Source organism: Phascolarctos cinereus, unplaced genomic scaffold, assembly GCF_003287225.1.
Source record: "Phascolarctos cinereus isolate Bilbo 61053 unplaced genomic scaffold, phaCin_HiC Scaffold_3;HRSCAF=262, whole genome shotgun sequence".
NCBI classification, from domain to species: domain Eukaryota; kingdom Metazoa; phylum Chordata; class Mammalia; order Diprotodontia; family Phascolarctidae; genus Phascolarctos; species Phascolarctos cinereus.
In genome coordinates, this window is record NW_027555736.1 from 23,948,318 (window position 1) to 23,973,677 (window position 25,360).

General features: G+C 42.9%; 1 protein-coding gene across 1 annotated transcript in view; it reads right to left on the reverse strand.

The window, feature by feature from the left end:
* Positions 1-16,987, reverse strand: part of RTKN2 (rhotekin 2) — an 80,761-nt gene extending 63,774 nt beyond the window's left edge. The window contains 2 exon segments of the mRNA XM_020998247.2: positions 7,182-7,378; positions 16,763-16,987. Coding sequence (XP_020853906.1) covers positions 7,182-7,378; positions 16,763-16,810 — 245 coding nt within the window. The 5' untranslated portion in view covers positions 16,811-16,987.
* Between the last annotated feature and the right edge of the window lie 8,373 nt (positions 16,988-25,360).

Here is a 25,360-nt window from a genome sequence, read left to right on the forward strand (position 1 = left end):
TGAATCCCAAAAATTTGTTTATTTGCTATGGTGTTTCATCATTACCCTTTTCTTTTACATAATCATTTTTTAAAATAAATTTTATTGATTTTTTATAATGCCAGAATTTCCTTTGCTATCCCTCCCATTCCTCCTCCCAAAGAGCTTCTCCATAACAATATTTTAAAGACAAAAGAAAAAAAAGCAAAATTAATACATTGAAAAAAATCTGAAAATCACATAATTACTGTTTCTATCATTTGTTTTTTGACTCATTATTTAAAATTTCATTGTCAATCTCCACTTGTGCCTGTCTTTTGTTTCTGGTCCCTGAACTGATGACTATTTTTGTTCCATTATGTTCTGTAAAGAATGTGTTTACTATTTCTGCCTTTTAACATTTGCAATATCTTTGCTTGCTACGGCCAATTTTGGTAAAAGTTCCATGTGGTGCTTAAGAATATGTATATTCTTTAGCAGTGCTATTGAGAATATACCATACGGTTTTTGCCTCCAGTTTATCTAGCAGTTTGTTCATTTTTATATTTTTCCTTGTTTATATTTCTATTATATTTGTCCAGGAACCTTACAATGTTCTGGCCACCACTCTATTACTGTAATTCAGTTACTTTTCCTTTATGAATTGAGATGCTAAGGCATTTGGCAAATATAAAGTTATTATTTTGTTGTCTATGGTTTCTTTCAAAGTAAACAAAAACATTGAAAACCACATGATTATCTAAATAGATATAAAAAAAGCCCTTGACACAGTACAACAGGCACTTAGGTTCAAAATCTTATAGGCATAGGGGAAACCTTTTCAAAATCATAATAATTCTCTCTAAAACCACAAGCAAGTATCATATGAAATGCAAATACACGAGCAGCTACTCCATTAAATACAGGAATAGAGCAAGGAAACCCATTCTCCCTATCATCTGATATAATTCTGGAGGTGCTCATTTTAATAATATGACAAGGGAAAGAAATTAAAAGCATAAAGACAAGGAGGCAAAACTCTCCTGATTTGCTGATGACATGATGGTATACTTAGAAAATCCTAGCTAATGGGCAAGACTATCAGACAGTTAATAGCTTTAGCCATGTTACAGGCTATAAAAATAAACCTTGGAAAATAAGTAGCTTTTCTATGTAACAAAATCCAAGAGATGACAGCAGAAAGGAAAATTCCATTCTAAATAACTACAAAATGCATATCTGGAGATTAATCTGCAGAAGTTCACAAAGTACAGCTTCAATTATAAAATGCTCCTTAAAGATAGGAAGAAGTTAAAAGAAGCACTTATTAAGTGCCTCCTATGTAGGAGGTAGATGCTATTGTTATCATTCCCATTTTACAGTTGAGGAAACTGAGGCAGATAGGATGTGACTTGCCTAGGGTCACACAGCTAGGAAGTACCTGAAGTCCAATTTGAAGTCAGGTCTTCCATGATTCAGCCCAGCATTCTATTCACTGAGCTGCCTACTTGTCTCCTGGCAGGGTAGATGTATTTTTAACCAAACAAAAAATAGAGGCAATCACTAAAGATAAAAACGATCACTTCTATCACATGAAACTGAAAACTTCTGCACAAATCAAATTAATGTGCCTAGGAGTAAGAAAGGAAGACATGGCATGGGAAGCTAGATGTTACAATGGACAGGCTTGAGTTCAAATCCTGCCTCAAGACACTAACTAGCTATGTGACTCCAAACAAATCAATGGTTCTGAGCCTCAGTTTCCTCATCTGTAAAATTAGCATAGCAAGGTTGCTGTGAAGATCAGATATTTAAAGAACTTTGTAAATGTTTAAATGCTATAAATATACTATTAGTATTGTTATTTCTGATGCAAACAATTAATAGCTATATCTAAGACCAAAAGCCATCCCCCAATGGAGTAGTCAAAAACAAAAAACAGTTCAAAAGAACTGCCAACTATTAAGGACCATATGGAATTACTAATAAAGAGAAATGCACATCAAAACAACGCTAAGGGGTAACCTCACACACTGCAAGTTGACAGAAGACAAAAGACAGGAATGGTTATTGGAAGGGGTGGAGCTGTGAAATGGTACAAACATTTTGGAAGCAATTTGGAATTATGCAAATAAAGTCAGTAATATATCCATACCCTTTGACCCAAAGATTCCACTACTGGGCTTATACCCAAAGAAGTCCACATATACACCAAAATACAGACTCTCCCCGTCAACTGGGGAAGGGCACATGAATGTAATGGAAATGATAAAGAGGATGACAACAGAAAAGCATGGAAAGATTTACATGAACTGATGCAGAGTGAAGTCAGCAGAGCCAAGAAAATCAGACACAAATGACTTCAATAACATAAACGGAAAGAGGCACAAAACTATAAAAAGTGAATGTTTGCAAAATGACAAGGAACAAGCCTAGCCCCCCCCAAAAGACAATATTCACCCCTTTGTAGAGGTCAACAAGGGTAAAACACTGGACATACGGTCATATTTTCCACTGTATTATTATGTAGGGTGGCTTTTAGGGAGTGAAGAGGGAGGGGAAAATCTTGTGGATAATAAAAAGAGAAGGTAAGAAAAAGGGGAAGGGAAAGAGTCACCATTTGCCTCTCTCTAGTCCTGTGGGACCTCTCCTGTTCTCCAGGATTGTTCAAATTTTCCAGTCCAAAAAAATAAAGGTCAAAAAAGGAAGTGTCTTGTTGGCTTAGTACAACCACATTGGTTCCAAGTGATGACTGGGTCCCTTTTGAAGCACTCTCAAACCACCCATTTAATAATCCATTCAAATTTTTTTTTTCTAGGAATTGGCATCTAGTAGATGAATCAAGCTCCTTTCTTTCTTTGAAAACTGAGCCATCCATTTCCATGACTCCAGTCCCAAGGAACCTTTGCACTTTCCTATTACTCCACAAAAATCAGATCACTGGTGGCTGTTTAGCAATCCCTCTCAATGTGAAGTTACCCTCCTCCTAAGATGAAACGTATCTAAGCCAAGAAGCTTTGGGTATGCAAAGAGGCCATTTCATTGTCTCTGAAACTATTTGGTGTTTGAATTCCCCCTTAAACTCTTGTTGACTAAGGTAATTTAGAAGAGGTTAGAAAAGTACAGAAGGAAACTCAGCCAATTAAATGCATCAGTAACGTCTCCCTATAATTCTGCTTTACTTATGTAGCTATCTAAACAAAAAGCCTGAATTAGCTTAAATTGGATATTAATGTTCATGTATATGAGTAGCTAGGCAGCAGAGTGAGTTAGGGACTGAATGTAGAGTCAGGAGATGAGTTCAAATCCTGCTTCAGACATATACTAGCTGGGTGACCCCAGGCAAATCACATAACCTGTCTGGAAACCTGAATTGGGAATAATAGTACCTACCTCCCAAGTTTGTTATGAGGATCAAAGGAGATAATATTTGGAAAGCACTTTGAAAACCTTGAAGGGCTTCATAAATAAACGCTATCATTGTGTACATAAACTTAAATCCCAAGACTAAGAATTAAAATACGACTTCCGATACAGTAGTTGACGGTTAAGCAAACATGTGCTTAATCAATCTCCAGTTACTATCAATAAAGAGCTCTATGCTTACAGAGTCAATTGGTGGACATACAACAAGCCTGTCCAAGCAAAAAAAAAAAACAAACCTCTGGTAGTGTTCTTGGAATCACAGTTTGCAAATGATCTTGTGCTGAGTTTTAGGTGAATATTTATCTTATTTTTACATACAGAAAAATGTTTAAGGTTGAAAGAATTTCTGAATGTAGGTACTGGTCTACTTGCAGTGAAGTGAAGTGACCAGCAGAGGGTGCCAATTAGGCATTTTCTTTCAAAACTCTATTAAGTAAATATTTTTACATTTTATAGTCATCCAGGTGCAGATTAAACACAGCGTCACCTTGCTAAAATTAATAAGCTACAGTACAAACCGGCCAATGAAAGCATCTACACAGAAAGACTGGAAAAGTGCTGCCTCCTAGGCTGATTATACAATTCTTTCGGGCCTCAGGTGTTTTAAAGAGCATTTTAAATTACGGGAGAGGGTAGACATGAGGGATCCACACAGATCACACACAGTCCTTTGGACAAGTCTCTGCTTCACCTCTTGACCCTTCAGAGATGCAGCAACGGAGCTCGTTTGTTTTTTTTTTTATTGTATTTTATTGACAATTTTCATCTTTACACATCAGTCATTCCCCAGAGTCAACTTCCTTTGTGACAAAGAAAAAGAGTTAAGCAAATGTATCCACTTTGGAGAAGACTGACTGGGCCCTCTTTTCACCAGGAACCAAACCACCAAAGCTTGAAGGGCACAGTCAGACCCACAGGCTTCCTTTGAGCTGCTTTTGTTTGGACTGAGCATCTCTCGCCTCCTAACCACAGCGCCCGGGATGCTGGGAAGTTGTTTCTGGAAGAGCATATTGTATGAACAACCCACCGGGAAGGCTAGAACCATGTCAAGCCTGTAATGAAGCTAATCTGACATATTCATAACAAAATGCAGCCCTGCCCCTGTACTAGATGCTAGGGAGGGATGGAGAGGGATGGGGACAGAGGCTCTCAGAGAAGACAGGGCCTCTATCAGCGCAGGTCGGCACCTGTCTACACTTGACTGTCTTAGAATGAGGGGTCTTGGCACTTCTTGGCATTTCAAAGGAGGGACTCCCTCCTTGAGTTCACATCTGGTCTAGCTGTACAACCCTGGACAAGTCACTTAACCCCAAATGCCTCCACCCCCAAAAAATAAAAGAGAGTTGCCTAAAACATCGAGTCTCAGTGACTTACCCAGAGCCACACAGACAATGTGATGGAAGCAGGACCAGAGCCCAGGTCTTCCTGGCTTCAAAGTCAGACTCTACTCACTCTGGTACCCTGCCCCTCACTGTATGACAGGGTATAAAAAGTAAGCAGTTCATGCAAATAACTAACCAATGTTACTTTTATACAAGCATTCCTAAAATAAGACAGAAAGAAGGAACGGGGACCTGCAAAAATCTGAAAGCCCCTCTGAATGCCCCTGTCCAGACGCCTAGACAAGTACAAAGGCCTTACTCACCTTTGTGCACCATTCCAGTTTGGGGCCACAGAGGGACTTTCATCTATGTTATCTCATAACATCCAGTCAGGGTGAGAGATGGGGAAACTGAGGCACAGGAGATCACATGGCCTATGGGAGCTCACACTATTAAACACCTGCATCAACTCTTCCCTGTCTCACAGAGACTCCCTTCTGGTCAAACCACGCAGCCTTGGAAGCCAGCTGACCAACCCAACTATCCTTGTCACTCTCACGTCACTCAAATGCCATCTAGTCAGAGACCTTCAAACTTGCCCTAAGCCTGTCTTGTTCACGTCAAAGGGTTCTAGTCAAAGTACCTCCCATGACAGATGAAGAGACTGAGCCCAGGGAGTGAGAGGTCTGCTGATGGCTAGGGAACAGAGCTGGAAACTGAGCCTTGACTAATTCCAGCCTTTGTTCATGCTGTTTCCCAGCCCTGGAATGCCAGACACTCCCTCCCTTCAACCCAACCAATTGCTCTCAGCTCTTCTAGGGAGGCAGGCACTTCACACTCCCAGGGAGGAGCCCGTCCACCTCACCCGGCACATGGCATCTGTAGCCAACATGAATTCTGGTACAATCCCTGAATCAGAGGGTTGAGATGATGTCATGACGTAATTTTCAGATTCTCTCTACAATTAAATTAATTGGCAGCTGACTACCCACAATCTCATTTGTATATGGTAGAGCAATTTACCAGCTTGGAATATGGGGAAATCCTAACTTAGCAATTAACATAGTGTCCTATATACAGTGGATCTCCGGGAGTGCGTGACTGCCTAATTCACCTAAAAAGAATAACTTAATTTTCACATTAACATCATTCTTCCCTAGCTTTGTGACACTGTCTCTTTAAGCCTCACAATCATCTGATGTGGAATGGGTGTGGTTTTCTCCAGGTTACATTCCTAACCTTTTTTGGGGGGCCTGAATCCCTCTGGCAGTTTTTGGACCTTACTCACAATAAAAAATGAATCAAATCACTGGGGATACAAAGGTTAGTAAAAATAAATGCCCCATTCAAGTTCAAAGGCCCCCTGAAATCTCTATATAGATCCCTGGAGGTTCATGGACCCCAGGTTAAGAACCCCCCCCCCAGACAATAGAAATAACTCAGGACCCATTTTTACATGCAGAAGAGACTGAAAATCAAGAACAAGGAAATCACTTCAATAATTCAGAAGGGAAATTTGGTTCAGAAATGGACAGATAAATGAGTAGAGATGTATGGATTTTTTTTAAAAAAATATTTAATTTTAGGTTTGTCACTTTGCTTCAGCTATCCCCATAGTTCCCTCCATCGGCCGCTCCCCTTTCTACATATAAAGGCAGTCAGAGAGAAGAAGGTAACCTTCCCAACAGCATTCAGTGGGAAGCTGGGAAATCACATGTGTTCTCAGCTCAGCAGCCTTTTCTCCCTTTTCTCCTGCCTTTGTTACATAACAGACAGCAGTGCTAGGACCAGCCTTATGTAACATTTTTATAAATGAATAATTTTAGAGCAGAGGTAACACTGGATTATGAAACAGCCACTCCCTACCTCCCTGTGCCTGAAGATTGAAGGAGCATCAGATGGGGGAGGGGAGGCAGGATAACAGACTCAGCTAACAATCTGAAAAGGGTACCATTTTGGATGCTGACATCTTCCCCTCTGAGAAAGCACTGGTGGGTGCAGCAGAGAAGGAATCAGTGGAAAGGCAGACAAATCTCTTTTTTCATCTAGATGTATGTATAAGTCTGAGCAAGTCAGCCTTTGTGGACCTTGGTTTCCTTTTCTGTATTGAACTACATCACCTCTACAGCCCCTTACTGCTCTAAGATGCTATAAAATTCTTCTGCTTACCCATTTCATTTTCCATAGTGGTCTCCTTACCACGAACACTTCCTAACAATTAGCTGTCCAAAATGGCTCCAGGAGGAAGTGAGCTCCTCCTCCCTATCTCAGAGGATAAAAGTCAGGAAAGCACTTTGTAATTCAGAAAGAGCCATCCACGCCCTTCTTTAGCATTCACCTTTAAAGCAATATTGGATGCCTTGACACGTCTACCCTAAATTCTAATCTAAATTACACCGTTTTCATTGAAATGTTTTAAGTTCCTTCAAAGCTATAAATTACACTTGGAAGAGCAAACTTGAAGGTGCAACTCACCATCTTTCAGCTCCACTTCCCATTTGCTCTTCCAGTTTGTGCAGTTCTTGCCTATAAGCCGTAATTCGAGCATCGCAGACCATCAGATTTTTCACTGCCTGCAAGAGTTGGTCTTTTTGAGTACTCAGTAAAAGGAGTTTACATATTCCCTCTCGCATCCGGGTTTCAAAGTTCAATTTTCCTTGAATGCTGCTGTCCTAAAGGAAAGCAAACTGATGGTTAAAAGATTAAGGAACAACATTTAGAGAAGGAAGGGAAGGGAAAGGATTTTAACCTCGTACCTCCAGCAGAGGGCATTGTATCTGGTAGACAGGAAGATAGTTCATATATTGAATTATGCTGATTCCATATATTTAATATGAGAACGCAAAAGGCTGATTGCATTTCCACTTATGTGACTCTTAATGAAGCTAGGGAGTTGGAGTTGGGGGAAGGGGGAGAGGGAAGGAAAGGGATCATAATCCTAGGTGCCAACATTCAAAGCTTATCTTAACACTTCTCTTACTAGAAATCTTCCTTCTGAACAGTTAATAATAGATAAATAAAATGATCTGAATAAAAAGGATGAGTAAAAAGCATAAAAATTTTAAACTGCTTTTTTATCTTAAAATTGATCAGAAAATATGAATGAAATTATTCATTTAGAAATTCACTATTTTAAGGATGCAAAACAGCCCTCTACAAGAAAAGGAAACTGATGGGTAGAGCACTTATACATTTTGGAAAGATTACCAGGAGAGAGAAACACTACATTTCTCAATTTCACCATCCAAATGCATTAACACATGCCAAAAAAAGACATTTATTTAATGACAGTGTCCTTTGGTATAAGTATATACATTGCAAAACACTCTGGTGCTGTGGTAAGGTAAGCCTGAACTTACTGTGTAAATATGTCATACAGATGTAGTTTTTCTCTACCAACAACGCCTTTACATCTATTTCGTTTTAATGGTCCAGGGTCTTTTCTTTTTTCTAAACAATCTTTACCAGCCCCCCAAGTAAACCTTAAAAACAACCAGCAAACAATTTAGTCTTGTCCTCTTTGGCTGTGAATAAGTCACTTAATGCTACTGGGTCTCAGTTTCCCCCTATATACGTTGGGCGTAATGTGCCTCAGAGTTAACAGGACTCAAATGCTTTGTCAATGGTAAAGCATTGTAGACAAAAGTGACTTGTTTTGCAGCAAGAAAAACAAAAGCAAGCTTGTTGAGGAACCAGAAATGTGCATGAGGCCACAAGGGGTCGGGGTGAGCATTCTGAGCTTCCCCAAGGACAGCTCAAGTTGCCAGCAGGCCCCACTTTGGGGCCCAAGGCCCTCTAACAAGAAGCAAGCCTGAAGCACGGAGGGAGCTAAATTTGCCAGCACAGGAAATGGGTTTAAATCCCAGCTGTCATTTACTACCTGGATGACCTTAGGCAAATGACTTAATCCCGCTGACATTTTATTTCTATAAAATGATTCAGACTAGAGCTGGCATTCTTAACCTTTTTGGGGGTGATGGACCTCAGTGGTAGTTGGGTGAGACCTTTCATTACTGTTCTGTCTCCAGCAAATGCTAAATTTCAATGAGAAGCTAGGGGAAAGAGTGACGTATTTTTTTTCTCCATCCAACTTTACAGACCACCTGAAGTCTATCCATGCACCCCAGGCTGGGAAGGCCTGGAGATAATCTCTGAAGTCTGAAGTTCTGCGGTCCCTCCCCGACTCACGTCATTTTGGAAAGCTGTCATACTTCACAGGCGCCACCAGATGGCGACAGCTACACAGAGGAGAGCAGCTTTAAACTCTCATCCACAGAGGCGTCCAAATAAAGCACCAGGTTTTGGCCAGGTGCCTCCTAAGATATCTCCCCACCCCCATGGCAGATCTCGGACTTGAAGAAGGCTGCTGTGGACCCTGGCTTTCCCTCATTTGACACAGAACAGATGGGATGACTATGGGCTCACATTTCTGTGGGCAGCACTTAAGTCTGCAAAGTGCTTGACACTTTTTCTCATCTGATTCTCCCGACAACCTTGGGAAGTGGACATGATTATTTGCCCCATTTCACAACTTACAACAGGTATTAAGTGACTTGCCCAAGGTCACACAGCTAGTAAGTAATTCAGATCTTCTGGACTCAACATCAAACCCTCTGAACCAAATCACAGAAGGGAAAGGAGCGCATCGAACAAGAAACAGATCCTAGCCTCAGGAAGGCTGATCTCAGGCTGTTTCAAGTCAGATGGATCAAGAGAGAGAAATCAAGGAAGAGTGTGAGTCTCTGAATACATTCAAAGCCAATTTAAACCACTTCTCTTTTTAAATGTGATCAATCAGCAAGTTAGTTCTCCACAGACAGACAGGTAGAGATATAATAAGGTAAATATATAATACTAGTGACATTTATATAGAGCTTACTCTATGCTAGGTATTGGCTCTTTACAGCTATCTCATTTAGATTCTCACAATAACTTTGGGAGGCAGGTGTTCTTATAATTCCTATTTTACAGATGAGGAAACTGAGGCAAACAGAAGTGACTTGCCTAGGGTCACATGGCTAGTAAGTGTCTGAGGCCAAATTTGATAGATAGGAGAGGGAGATAAAGAAAGAGGGAAGGAGGAGGGGAAGAGGGGAACAGAGAGAGAGGGAGAGAGAGAGAGGGAGGAAAAAAGAGAAGGCGGGGGAGACAGATACAGATACACACATAATCATGTTTAACTTTATGGCAGAAAAGACTCACTGACCTGGAGTGGATGTGGAGTTGAGACATATTTAATTTTGGCCTGTGCAGACAGAGGAAGATGGGCTTTGTAGCCTTTGAGGAATCAAAGGGGCCTGTTACCGATAGAAAGTGTGTCGGGGGAAGAGAAAGATGCCTGGTGACTTGGCTCATGGTTGTGGCCACTCTTAGATAAGTGAGTGCAAATCCCAGAGTGTGTCTTTAGTCCATGGTGTGTGCTAACCCCATGGAGGGGAGGAAGAAGTCCTAGAGGGGCCCTCTGCTACCAACTGTGGCTGGTCTCCCCGACCCAAGGCTCTCCCCACTCCTGTCCATCCTCCACTCAGCGGCCAAAGGCATCTTCCCAAAGCCCAAGTCTGACTATGTCACCCTCTGTCCGTACGCAGTAAACTGCACTGGCTCCCTATTACCTCTAGGATAAAAGATCAGATCCTTTCTGTGGCCCTGGCCCTTCCCACCTCCCCAGATTCACTGGTCCTGCTGCTCCTTGGACACATGCCTCTTCACTGGCCGCACCCCACCTCCTGCTCCCCTCATGCCCGGGGTGTTCCCCCTCCTCATCTCCAACTGGCTGGCTTCTGTTCAAACTCGACTGAAATCCCACCTTCTGCAAGAAGCCTTGGTCAGGATCTGCTCCCCCCACTCTGCTTCACCGCCAGATGCCCTGCTATTTAGGCTGTACATGATTTGTACGTACAGTCCTTTATGTGAAGTTTCCCCGTCAACACGTAAGCTCCTTGAAAGCAGGGACTGTGCTTTTATCTTTCTTTGTATCTCCCCAGTGCTTAGTAAAGTGCCTGGCACACACTAAGTGCTTAATAAATGTTTGCGGCAAGGATATGAACAGGCAGTTCTCAGATGAAGAAAGTAAAGCCATCTCTAGTCATATGAAAAAATGCTCCAAATCACTACTGCTTAGAGAAATGCTAATCAAAACAACTCTGAGGTACCACATGACACTTATTCGACTGGCCAACATGACAAAACAGAAAAATGATAAATGTTGGAGAAGATGTGGGAAAATTGGAACGCTAATGCATTGTTGGTGGAGTTGTGAAATGATCCAACCATTCTGGAGAGCAATTGGGAATTATGCCCAAAGGGCTATCAAAATGTGCATACCCTTTGACCCAGCAATAGCACTTCTAGGGCTATATCCCAAAGAGATCATACAAATGGGAAAAGGACCCACATGCACGAAAATACTCATAGCAGCTCTTTTTGTGGTGGCCAAGAATTAGAAATTAAGAGGATGCCCATCCATTGGGGAATGGCTGAGCAAGTTGTGGTCTGTGAATGCAATGGAATACGATTGTGCTATGAGAAATGATGAGCAGGCTGACTTCAGAAAAACCTGGAAAAACTTGTATGGTCTGATGCTGAGTGAAGTGAGCAGAACCAGAGAATGTTGTACACAGTAACAGCCACTTTGTGCAATGACTAGTATTAATGGAGTTTGAATGCAGATGGAAGCAGACTATTTGCTATTTTTTTTCCTTCTGTTGTGTTTTGTTTCCTCTTTGTGGTGGTTCCTCCTATTGGTTCTAATTCTTGCTTACAATATCACTAATGTGAAAATATGTTTTATAGTAATATAGCAGATTGCGGGGCGTTGTGGGGAGGGAGAGGAAGAAAAAATTTAAAACTCAAAAGCTCATGGAAGTGATTGTTGATAATTCAAAATAAATTTTAAAAAAATGTTTGCCGCCTGACTACCATAGCCCCGGCAGCCTGACCTGCCTTGGCAGTCGCACAATGGCCAGCAGCCTGCTTTTATCCTTTCCTGGGAGTCCTTCAGACAAACTGGAAGGACAAGAGAACACAGGAGGACCCACGGGATTCCATCCATGGTTGCCAGGGGCACAGAAGCCAAAGATGCTGTGCATAAGAGCCTGCTGGAGCCCAGGGCAGAGAGCAGCCTCTGTCACCAGCCACAAGGCCCTGAGACCCGAACTGCCTTGAAACCACTGAGGGAAGGAGCTTGGCCACGGCACTGAGGGAGGACTCACTTTAGGGAAAGGGAAGCTGGGGTGTCCTGCTCATAGTTGTAGGGCTGGAAGAGCCCTGGAATCCAATCCCCTCATTTTGCATATAAGGAAACTGGACTTGCCCCAGGGTCGCCCAGCTAGGACGAATCCGGGGCAGAATTTGAACTCAACTGCTTCAGTAGAGAAGGGTGAGGAGCTGGGGAGACCCATGGGACAGCTTCCACGATCCCTAGGTATCCTTGAAATGCCAAAATATCCAATGTAAAACCCCACAAATGCAGCTATTGGAGATTTACATGGGTACTCACTACATGGGCCCTACTAGGGATTACCTACACTGATGAAATTGTAAATTCAGCTAAGAGAATGAAGCTATGCCAAATGGGGATGGGGCAGGCCAAGTATTAACCATTCAGGAAAAGAACTTTAACACGCCTGACACTCACGTGACTGTAACATCATTAGCTCATTTGAGCCCCATAACTTCTCTGCAGGAAAAGGTGGGAAAGGGATTAATTACCATTCCCATATTACAGAGGAGATAACTGAGGCATTGGTTGGACCCCAAGTTTTCTGACACTGTGGCTCTCTAATGTACATGAAGTACACTCAATTTCCAGGAATTATTTCCGAGCACTGTGGGGAATTTAAAGCTATTACCTGCATTTTATATTTGCAAAATAAAGACAACACTTTTACCCAAAAGTGTAGATGATGATGGAAGGAACCCTAGCCATTATAATGTGAAGGGTGGATTGGATTCTATCCCCCACAAGGCCACAAGAGCATCCCTGCAAGTATTTATATTAAATTTCCAAATAAATTAGCTCCCTGGACACTGGGAAATTTGCACTATGGTGACTAGGGTGGAAAAGTGGGTACAACATGGAAGACTTGAATTCAGAAAAGCTATGTCAGATACCTACTGGGTAACCTGAAGCAAGTCGCTTAACTTCTCTGTGCCAGTTTCCTCATCCATAATTTGGGGGTAATTAAGGTATCTACTCAAGGAACTGTTTGGAGAATAAATATGTAAAGGGCTTTGTAATCCTTAAAATGCCATATAAATGCTTCCAAGCATTATTATTTCTACATTTTGATGATATAAGTGGCATTTTGTCTGTACCTCCCCCTGTTAAAGTCTCATTTCTTTAGGAAGCAATAAATAGGGTATAGTGGCGGGCAGCTAAGTAGTGAGTGGATAGAGTACCAGGCCTGGAGTCAGGAAGACTCCTTTTCCTGAGTTCAAATCTAGCCTCAGACACTTACTAGCTGTGTGATCCTGGGCAAGTCGCTTAACCATGTTTGCCTTAGTTTCCTCATCTGTAAAATGAGCTGGAGAAGGAAACGGCAAACCCCTCCAGTATTTGCCAAGAGAACGCCAGAAGGAGTTGAACACAACTGAAAACTGACCAAACGACAACCAAGGAGATCTGGGAAAGAATATGGCCCTCGGAATCAGAGCCTTTATTTGAACTCCAACTGACCTCTACCACCTGCATGACGACTGACATGTTATTTGTCCATTTAATCCATTTATGTCCATTTAACCACTGTGCCTCAGTTTTGCTACCTGTAAATCCTTATGGATTTTCCAGCTATAGCCAAGAAAGTGCTTTGTAAACCTGAAAGCATTATAGAAATGGGAGCTATGAGCAGTATCACACTACCCCATCACTAGAGCAATGTGCCAAAAATCACTGCCTGAATAATGAGCAAGGACAGGACCTGGACAATCTGGTCTAGCCTCAACCCATGGGGGAAGAGGAGGGTGCTAGAAAATCTTACTTAAATTATACTAACAACCCCACCTTGAATTTGCATGGCATTTTACAGCTTGGAAAGCCTAAACATCTGGGGGCAGCTAGGTGGTGCAGTGAATAGAGCTCTGGCCTTGGAGTCAGGAGGACCTGAGTTCAAATCCAGCCTCAGACACTTGACACTTAACACTTACTAGCTGTGTGTGACCTTGGGCAAGTCACTTAACCCCAATTGCCTCTCACCCCCCCAAAAAAAAAGAAAAAAAAGAAAGCCTAAATATCATCTCCAGTGATTTTCAAAACAACCCTATGAGGAAACTTGGAATTCCTTTGGGATTTAGTTTGTGGTAGGTTAAGATAGCTATAAACCATTCACAAAACACTCAAGGCATTTCAGCATCTCAGGTGAGATAGAAACCACTAGGAAATAGCCCTGAAGTCTATCAACCAACTTATTAAGCACCTATTGTATGCAGGCACTGAGGATACAGTACATTGAATGAAATGATCTTACATTCTACTGAGAAAACTTGGGGTTTCTAAACCAAAAGGATGGATCAGAAACTAATAGAGTCAGGGATGAAAATATAAGTAAGAATCCACTTTAAAAAGCAACAGCTTTTGCAAGGTTCTAAACGTGCTGGTACACGGACACCCAGTGAGGTTCCAAAAGCTGAGTTTTAGTTACCAGGATGGATTCCCGCAAGGAAATGTGGAAAGTAAACTGAACCACAGACAACTAGGAAGTCAGAAGACTTGACTGAAATTCCAGCTGACCCATGCTCTAATTACATCATCAAAGCAAACAGTGGGATCCCAAGGAACTTACAGCATTGATCTATGAGCTAGCTCACTTGACAGGAGGCCCCACAAGTGAGGTCTCTTGCCCAAGGTCACACATGGAATGAGGGACAGACCCCCAATCTGGGGGACCAAGTGCCTTCCCCTCTCTACAATTATGCTCATCAGTAGAATGAAGATGCAGAATCAGGATTCCAACGAGGTGAATCACAGGATTACAGAATGGACCTGTGGGAAGGTCCTACTGAAACGAACCTTGGAAATCGTAGAGGCCAATCCCCACAGAAGAAAAGGAGGTCTACAGAGCTGAAGAGACTTGCCCAGGTTCACACAGGGTAAAAGCAGCAAAAAGCCAGGTTTTGAACCCAAAACTGAAGACTTCTGTCATATTACGCTGTCCTTCTCTGAACCTGTTTCTTTATCTGTAAAATGGAGGCATTGATACTTTTACCACCCACACATTGCCAAGATATCAGGCAAGGGTTCTGTAAACCTTAAAACAACATTTAGAGAAGTCACTGAGGAAAATTTCTGTTCAAACTACAGGGTGTCCCAAAAGTCTTAGTGCAGTTTTAAGCTTTTAATAGCTTTCACTGGATCTATTTCTACCCACCCTGTTGAACAAAAAAGTTAGTTTTCCCTCCTTCAGTGACCTTGTCTGAATTGTTCACTTGGGGTGTAAAACGAGTAAGAGTCCCCATTTCAAACTTTGGGCTTTCTCTAAAATTCCAGTTGTGAACTGTCTAAATAAAGATGTTGGCACCTTTCTCTCCTGTTCGACAGACATATCTGCTGAACAAAAAGCCTTTGGCCCAATCAACCAACTTCCTTTTGCTATTGCGCCTTGGGTTAATTTCTATTGAGTTTCCAATCAACTTCATGAACGGTGAGTTTTTGATCAATTTCATCAATAGGCAGCTCTTTCTTTGGTGAGCTGGGGGGGGGGAGGCAGGTAGTGGTGGGCTGGGAAAACTCACAGTACCTTTCACTTAGTTTTAAGTGAAAATACTCTAGAGGGGTTGGGCCAGCAGTGGAAAGGGCAGGAGAAATCTGGACTGGGTTCCCAGAGCTGCGTGCCCACTAACAAAGCCCTAAACCACTCCGAGGTGTTACACTGGAAACAGTCCTCATCTTGGGGATGTTGTAAGGAAAAGCGCTTTTTAAGTCTGAAGGTGCTCTAGAAAGGCAGTTCTATGATCAGGAGTATTTTTATTTTAGCATTATATTTACACTACCTGATTTATTTGTTATTGTCTTATTTGTTATTAGTCCATTTGAGGCTCCCCTCTGAGCTCTTTCCATCTACCTAAGACTTAGGGGTAGAAGACATCGAGGAGACAGATTTATCCCAAGGGATCCAAGACGCAAGGGGTGTAAGCTCCGGAAGAGCCCCCAAGTAGGACCAGGGAACTGGGTCCTGACCCAGTTACAAATCAATGGCCTTAAGCAAGTCATGCCCTTTCTCTGGGCCTCAGTCTTACCATCTGCAACGTAAGACAACCGGAGTAGACGACCTCTAGGTCACCCGGAGGACCCCTCCCCACTCTCATTACTTATTATAAAAGTTTCACCACCGGGAAGGGATTGTCCCTGTAGTCCCAGAGCTTAGCAAGTCTTGGCTCACAGTAGGTACTTGACAGATGCTGGCCGATGACTGGCCTAGGCTAGGTGGGACTGAAACTTGGACGTCTATATTAAGAACCCCTTGATATGGGTGTCCCAAAAATCTTAATGCAATCTTAAGCTGTCAGAGCACTCTTTACGATATCAGGGGCTCACCACAAGTTTGGGAATCGTGGTGATGACGACAACAGAGCACTAGCTAACATACACAGGAGCTGTGCTTTATCAATGTCTCACTGGACACTCAAGGCGGAGGGCGGTAGGGCTACCATTATCCCCATTTTACAGATAAATGGGCGGGTGGATTTCTGACCCTGCCACTTACTCTTGGGGGGGGAGCTCCCTGGCGTCAGTTTCTCCACCTGTGAGATGGGAGAGGTGTCAGCCCAAACGTCCCCGGGGTCCCTCCCGCAGCCCCGCATCTGTGCCCCCCCTAAGGCTTCCAGGCAGGTGCCCAGACGGGCAGCGGGGCACCTCCCCTCCCAGGCCTCAGTTTCCCCGTCTGTAACGGGAGGTTCCCTTCCAGGGCTACCCCGAGGATTCTGGGGCGGGAGGAGGCGACAAGGGAGCTCCTTCCAAAGTCCGCTGGTCCCACCCCTCCACCTGCACAGGGGGAAACTGAGGCCCGGGGCCAGCTTCTAGCGCCCGCGCGGGGACAAAGGGGCCGCCTTCCCGCACTCACCGGCTGCTGCGCGGGGTCCCTCGCCGGACAGTCCGGCGGCCGCTCCATGTCTCCGGCCCCGGCTCCAGCCACCGCGCACCTGAGTCCGTGCTCCACGATCCAGGCCAGACCGCAGTGCCCGGGTCCGCTTGGGTCCGCTCCGTGCGCTCGGTCCAGAGCCCTTCCGCGCTCCCGCCGCCAGCTGCTCCTCCGAGAGCGATTTGAAAATCCCGCCCCCTGGCTCCGGGCCTGGCCACCGCGCGGGGGACGGGGGGAAGCGACCAACCGCTGGGCCGTACCAAGTCGCGGAGGGGGAGCTTGGGCGGTCCTGCGCGTGCGCAGCCCAGGCTGGGGCGGGCCGAGTGGAGCGAGCTGGTCTATGGGCGCTCAGGGAGCAAAGGAAGGGGCGGGGCCTTGGTTGCAGGGGCGGAGCCAGAGCGCTGGAGGCGGGGCCCGAGGGACTGCACCTGCCCTCTAGACAAAGCATCCGCCTTTTGCACCAGCCCCAGCCTGGAATTTAAGCAGGTTTCGGTGCCCTACCCCCGCCCCGGAGCAGAGGCTTCCCACCCCACGCCCTGGGCGTTCTTCAGGAGTCTGTGATTTCATCCCCGTGGGTGCTTCTTCTAGCCCAGACCCGGGTCGGTCCCCATCTCTGAAACATCAGTCTTGCTTCCTGTTCAGAGCCTCAGTGTCCTCATCGGTGGCAAGAGGCTACGCAGACCTGCAAAGATCAATAAAACATTAAGCGCCTACTGTGTGCCAGGCACTGTCCCAAATACCAGAGCAGGCTTTTAGAGAGCAACCGAGAGAACGAATGCAAAGAGGGCTGTGAATGCACCTCAGCTATTACAATCATTCAGCCAACAAGCTTCTATTAAGCGCTTACTGTGTGCCAGGAGCTGCGCTAATCATCCATCCTCTGATTATCTAGTCCGCTTCATAATAGCCGAGTGTTTTAAAAGGTTTTAAGTTTACAAAGAGCCTTGTATACAAATGCTCACAGCAGCCTGGGAAGATCTGCAGGTATTGTCAGCCTCCTTCCAGGACACCAGCTGCTTCCCATCAATCAACCAATCAATGAAGAAAAGGTATTAAACGTGAATGGAAATCCCTAAATGTCATAAATATACGCGTAGCCCTTGAAGCTTTACAAAGTATCTTCTTCCCGAGAACTCTGGGAGGCAGGAACCATAAACAAAGTGGTTAGATGCATTATATGCAGCCACCCTAGCTGACATTTATCACTTCATGGTTCAAAGTCCTAGACATCATTATCTCCTTTGAATTTAAAAATTGACTTGGTGCCTCCCACAACCTCCATTTTAAAGAGGAAGCCCAGACCAATCCTGACTTCTCTTCTGCCATGCCTCTGTCCTGGGGGTACCCCAGTTCATCACCACCCTCATTCCTTTTCAGCTGCCTTTTATGTGTTTTTCGTTATTAGTATGTAAGTTCTTTGAGGGCAGAGACTTCCCAATGCTTAGCACTATGCCTAGTACATAGGAAGGACTTAAACGCTGCTTCACTTGACATGATATATGGGATGGGAATAGGAATTCTTTCTTTCTTTCTTTCTTTCTTTCTTTCTTTCTTTCTTTCTTTCTTTCTTTCTTTCTTTCTTTCTTTCTTTCTTTTCTTCTTTCTTTCCTTCCTTCTTTCTTTTTCTTTCTTTCCTTCCTTCCTTCTTTCTTTCTTTCTTTCTCTCTCTCTTTCTTTCTTTCTTTCTTTCTTTCTTTCTTTCTTTCTTTCTTTCTTTCTTTCTTTCCTTCTTTCTTTCTTTCCTTCTTTCTTTCTCTCCTTCTTTCCTTCTTTCTTTCCTTTCTTTCTCTCCTTCTTTCCTTCTTTCTTTCCTTTCTTTCTTTCCTTCTTTCTTTCTCTCTCTCTCTTTCTTTCTTTCTTTCTTTCTTTCTTTCTTTCTTTCTTTCTTTCTTTCTTTCTTTCTTTCTTTCTTTCCTTTTTGTTTTAAACTTTGTATCTATTTCCAGCACTTTACACAGTGACTGGCACTGTGTTTTACAAGTTTAACAAGAGCTTTTTGATTAATTGAAAAGACAAGTTGTATCCCCATTTTATAGATGAGGAATACAGAGGGCAAGTGGCACAGGCACACAGCAGAACCAATAATCAAAACCCAGTCCCCCTGACAGAGATGCTACTTTTCCCAATTACACTTAGATGCCTCATAGTAAAAGGCAGTACAAGTGTTATTATTGTTATTTAAAAGATAAGGAAACAGAGATGAAGGGACTTACCCAGAGTCACTCCCAGCCCTAAGTGTCACAGCTGGCACTTCAATGCATTTTTTTCTGACTCCAAGACAAAAATTCTTTTCCACTTTGCCTCAATGACTCACCTCAGCAGCATGCAACCTTCAGGATAACTAATCATAGAATCACAGAATATAGATTAGAAGGGACCTTAGAGATCTCCCAGCTCATGAACTAGAGAAACTCAGAGCTGGAACATGTCCCTGAAACACATTTACCATCCCCCTCCCACCAACTCACCTCCAAAGTCTCAGATGAATAGTCAGAGCCAGGCTCCACTTGAATACTTCTGGTGAAAACATCTCTTATTACAAAAGAGTTCTCTACCGTACCTTAAGGTTTTTAGATGTCTTTCCCCACGACAACTTTGAGCAATGGGCAGTGCCCACCTCCTAACTGAGGTGTGAGAGAGATGAGAGACACACTGAGAGACATCTTTGTACATGGCCAATGGATGGGTTTATTTTGCTTGACCCTGCTTACTTGTCACAAGGAAGGTTTTTTTTTTGTTTTGTTTCATTTTGTTTTTTTAAAGAAGTGGTTTCAGAGATGAATGATAATGAGGTCTAGAAAAAAGAGTGAGTGGGAAAGAAAACGGTCCTTGGAGTATTAAAAGACACAGAAAAGAACAGCAGGCAATTTGGAGGGATATACAGATTAAGGAATGCAGCTTTAAAACTAATGAGTTGAATTTATTATATGCTTTTTAAAAGTGGACAAGCTGTTTGTAATGAAAATTCATGGTGTCATGTCTTTTCCTATTATCCATTGCATACAGAAATGAAAGTGTTAATTGGAGCTTGCCAAGAATAGGATAGGGACATCTGATGGACCTGGGATTGCATGGATATAAGGACCTACCAAGAGAGAAAGTTCCTCTGCCAATGCAGGTTGGCATCTTGTCTGCAATTTATGGTCTTAAAAGAGTTGCCTAGGAGGAGGTTAAGGGAATAGAATAACAAAAAGGATAAAGATTAAAATTTAAAAAAAGTCGGTAGCACAAGGATCCATGATTTCAGCAGAAGGTTCCCAGATCAATACAGACCCATCTAAGTTTATACAAAATAAGTCTAAGAGAATTGTTCAATATCATCTAGTGAATACTAAAGGTAGGATTTGAATTCACCTTCTCCTCACTTCCACTCTAACATATAGCTCATGACACCATACCAATTCTCACTCAAGCATTATTACAGGCAACATGGCAAAGAAGAGAGTGAGTTGGACTAAAAATCATGAAGATGGATGCAAATCCTGTTTCAGGCACTTACTAGCTGTGTGACCTTGGGGAAATCGCCTAACTTCTCTTAACTGTATATGTTGCTGAATATGTAAAATAGAAATAATAATCTATTAACAAGCATTTATTAAGAGCCTAGTACAAGTTGGGTGCTGTCCTAGGTACTGGGGATACAAATTAAAAACTGTCCCTGCTCTCAAAAAGCCTACATTCTATCTAGGAAGAAGCATGTGTACATATATTACAACTCGGATGCACAGTAACTCAGGAGGTTAAGAGAGCTAATAGGATCTTGGAAGATGAGGAAAGTTTTGTGTGGGAGGTAGCTCTTGCCCTGATTTTCAAAGGAAGCTAGAGGCAAAGGTGAGGAGGTGCACAATCCAGGCATGGGAGACAGCCTATGCAAAGACAGAGATGAAGGATGGAATGTCATATATCAAGGCCAGTTTGACTGTACTGACAAGTGAGGGAAACAGAATAATGTGAAAGAAATCTGGAAAGATGAGTAGGAGCCAGGTTGTGGAGGGCTTTAATTGCCAAACACAGGAGTTTGTATTGGGTCCTAGAAGTAACAAAGACTCATTGGAGCTTGGAAAGTAAGGATGTGACTGTACCCCTGACCTTACAGAGCCATTGTGAGGATCAAATGAGATAATGAATAAAGTGCTTTGAAAACCGTAGCTATACATAAGCCTGGGCAGGAACAAAGGGGTCAGGGGCTTATATAGAAATGCCAGTTATTAACAGTTATCCAGCTTACACATAAGGAATCTTTGCCCAAGGTCACACAACCAACATGGAAAAGACAGAGCCATAATTCAAACTTAGATCTCCTACCTCTAAGAACATGGCGTTCTCCACGGTACCATTTTGCCTCCCTTTACCTTGGGTCTTTGAGAGTAGCTATGAATAAAAGATTTATCCCCTATCAACCAACCTAGTGATGAGCCTCAGAGCTAGACTGGTCCTTACATAAGGTCAACATCACACACCAAAAGCCTATACTTTGAGTAACAAACAGCTGTTAAGAGCCTGCTATGCTCTGGGTGAAAAAGTCTGAATCTAGGCCTGAATCTTGTCTCAGCCAATTAGTGGCTGTGTGACCTCTGTGACCCTTCTTCCTCATCTGCAAAATGGGGACAAATACTTAGCTTCTTAACTTCTCCCAGCCTTTCTGCTTATCTGTAAAATGGGGATAACTACCCATCATTGTTATGATGACCAAATAAATGAGATAAAGTATGTAAAGTGCTCTATAAACTTGAAGCTTTTCTTGTTTGGTAAGAGTTCTGCAGGAGCACCTCCAGAGTCAATGAGGAGGAGTTGAGTGGAGTCCACGTTTGGGAAAAAAGTCACATGTTTTGTCAAAATATGGGCATCAAGTTTTGGGTTCAGAAAATATGGTCATAGGATTCTAGCTTGAGAGCTGGAAGAATCCTTGAGCTCTTCTAATCCAACAAAAGAGGAAACTGAGGCCCAGAGAGGAGAAGTTACTTGGCTAAGGTTGGACAGGTATAAGGAGCAAGGGTCCCCATGTGAAGCAGGAAGCATGTGCTTGTAAGAATCATCTAGTGTGAGACAAGGCGGTTCGGAAAAAACGTGCGACTGAGGTGCGACAATCCCAAGCCCACACTCAGCCCCTGGGCACGTTTCCTTATCAATTCCATCCCCTGGTTCAAATGCAGTCTCAGGGATGCTCTGTAGCAGGAGCAGAATTACCCCAAATTGTAGAAGCTCTTTTTCTAATCAGCTTGTAGGCTAGGCCTGGGCAAAGCTCTTACTTTTCCTTTATCTTGAAATCATGGAATTCAAAGGTCTAGTAAAAAAAAATCACTATTGGCAATTTATTAGTATGTTAATATCATAAAAAACCTATATATATATATATACATATATATATATAACCAAAGTAGAGCATGCTGTGATATCACTTGAGATCAAAAGTTGACTTTTTTCCTTTCCTCTCTACTGGTGAGAGTGGGGTAAAGTGGGTGAAGCAATCGGGCTAACAAGCTGTAGTGAAGCAGATATAGGCTAGGGGGAAAGACCAAGGCATGGTCTCTGCTCTTCACTTCCAGTCTGCTGGCCTGGTCTGCTCCAATGTGTCCCCTCTTTCTCTTCCCTTTCCTTTTACTCTGGCTGTCTGTCTTACTTACTTGCATCTTCTTCTCTTTTCTTCCTTTGGTGTGCTCAGCATCCCACTTTCACTTCTAAAGTAAAGGTTTTTGTGTTTCTCTGCCTTTGGCAAAAGTAAGACTATATATCTACCCCAAGCTTCCCGCCAGGCTTAGTTGAAAAAGAACTGAGCTAGATGCAGCCTCACTTCCTCTGGGAAAATAAAGTTAACCCAGGGCCCCAAATTTGGAACTTGAGGCAATGCACGCATATCCCCAAACCACACTCCAGGCTACCCTGTCTCTATGGCAACATTTCTGGGGAAGTGGAAGGTTACACAGGTAATAAGTAACAAAAAATCCAATTCTTTTCCTATGTAATTCTTGCCTATTACTCCTATACATTCACCCATGGAGGTCCACCGAAGGTTCCTTGGACCTTCCTCACTGTCCTTTGACATCAAAAGGTAGCATTACAGCCCACAGGCTGCCACTTTCATACATGCACACTCAAACATTCATACATGCACACTCAAACATTCATAAATTTTCATTCACATGTTTTTGGGTGACATACATTATCTAGGCTCCAATCTTAGCTCTGCCACTTATGATCTGTGTGACCTTAGGGGAAATAATCACTTTTGTTCTCTGACTCTCAGTTTCTCCATCTCTAAAATGAATTAATTGAACTAATTGCCTTCTGAGGTCTTGTAATCCTAAAGCTACACATTACTCTTCTTCTCCTACTCTATGGTCCAGCCATCAGGCCTACACAGGCTATCTCACATGTATATAGCTTAAAAAAAACACAGACTAGATTCCAAATGAATGTAAGTACAAGTACATATATGTGTAATATAATATAAGTATAGGGGTAGTAACAACTGGGCAACCCAGGGGAGGACTTGTATAGGAAGTAGAATTCAAGTAAAGACTTTTACAGAAACTAGGGTTTTCAATAGGCAAAACACTATGGGCATGGATGACAATCAATCAATCAATCAGTAAGCATTAATTAAAGTTCTGCTATGTGCCAGGCACTGCCAAGTACTAGAGATACAAAAAGAGGCGAAAGAGAGTCTCTGTCCTCAAGGAGCTTACAGTTTAATGGGGGAGGCAATATGCAAACAAATATATAAAAAGCAAGCTATATCCAGGATAAATAGAAAATAATTAACAGAGGAAAAGCACTGGAATTAAGAGGGGTTGGGGAAGACTTCCTGGGGGGCAGGAGTGGGGAAGGCCCTGTTCTTTCATTGTGGGATTTTAGTTGGGACTTAAAGGAAGCCAGAGAATTCAGTAGAACAAGGAGGGCATTTCAGGAATAAGAGATGACCAGAGGGATGGAGTGTAGACACAAGAGAAGAAGATAGAAGGTGTTTTAGGTCATTTTGGTGGGGCCATGGAGTGCAGTGATGTAATGTGTGATGTAATTAGACTAGAAAGAGAGAGTGGGCTCAGACTCTCAATAGTCAATAAACATTTATTAAGGACCCCAGGCACTGAGGAAACAAACACGGTAAAAGAAAGAAGACCTGTCCTCAAGGAGCTTATAATCTAATTAAGGAAGACAATACACAAAAGCAAGGTGAAAAGGAAGGGAAGTATTCTGCTAGATGGGAAATGAGGAGATATCAGTCCTGTTTTCCTGCTCAAATGGAAGTATCATCTCAAGGATGAGTTAATGGGGGCATGGTGGAGCCTGGAAAGTCCAAAAGGAGTGCAGTTGGGCAGAAAATAAGAAGACCTGGATTAAAAGGGGCAGTAAATGCCCAACAGAGAAGTTTGTATTTTGTTCTAGAGATAGTAGGGAACCATAGCATCTTCTCAATCAAAGTTATGACAAAATAATAGCATCTCACATTTATTTATCACTTTAAGGTTTGCAAAACTCTTCACATGTAATATCTCATTTGATACCCACAATAACAGTATGAGACAGGTGATACAGTTATCTCCATTTTTTAGATGGGGAAACTGAGGCAGGGAGATGAAGTGATTTGCTCAGGATCACATAGCCAGTGTCTGAGGCTGGATTCAAACCCAGGCCTTCCTGGCTTTAAGTCTGGAACTCAATTCATTACATCATCTTGTTGCCTCAAGGTCAAACCTATGATGTAGGAATCCAAATTTGGCACCTGTGTGACCGTAGTGAGCCTGACTGATGCACACATAGTTTTTGCATTTAATATTTTAGAGGGGGAAAACATTGTTAGCATCCACATTTTACCTCAGAAATCCTGTTCTCATTGGGTTCTGCAGAATACAGCTTGAAAACTAACCTAGGAGGGGGCACCTGACTTGGGGATTCTCAGGCTGCCTGTCTGAAGCCACACCAATGGCTTAGAACTGGGAGTAAAAAGACCTGGGTTTAATTCCCCTGTTTGCCCTTCACTATGTGTATGACTTTGGCAGGTTACTTGAGGGTTCTGTGACTCAGTTTCCCCACCTGTAAAATGAGGAGTTGGATTGGATGAGCTTCACCTGACATCTCTCCAAGCTCTAAATTTATTTTCCTACCCTGTTCAAGTATTGTTGACTTCTTTCCCAGGCCCCTCCCCCTTTGTTCTTATCGGTTGCAATCACTCTTGATCCTACGGTTTTCTTTCTTTCTTCCCCTTTGTAACATATGGAAACTAGCCAGAGGTTAAAATTTTCACATGCAGTCCTTTGTATAATTTGAGCAATTGACCTACTTAGCAATACCTTTTTCTATATGTATTTGCAACACCCAGAAAATGGGTGGGACATGCAGCCTTCTGTTTTTAAACCTTGCAACCTCTTGAGAAATAAGACATGGGCATCTGTTCCTCTCTGTTTCTCTCTGATTCTCAATCTGTGTGTCTGTCTATCTCTGTCTCTGAGACCTTTACATCTTTCTCCCCTACCCCTTACTCTTTCTCTGTTTTTGTCTGCTATTTCTGTCTCTGTCTCTGACTCTTTCCCCTGTCCTCTCCCTCTCTTAAACACACACCCCTCTTTAATTGTGCTGTTA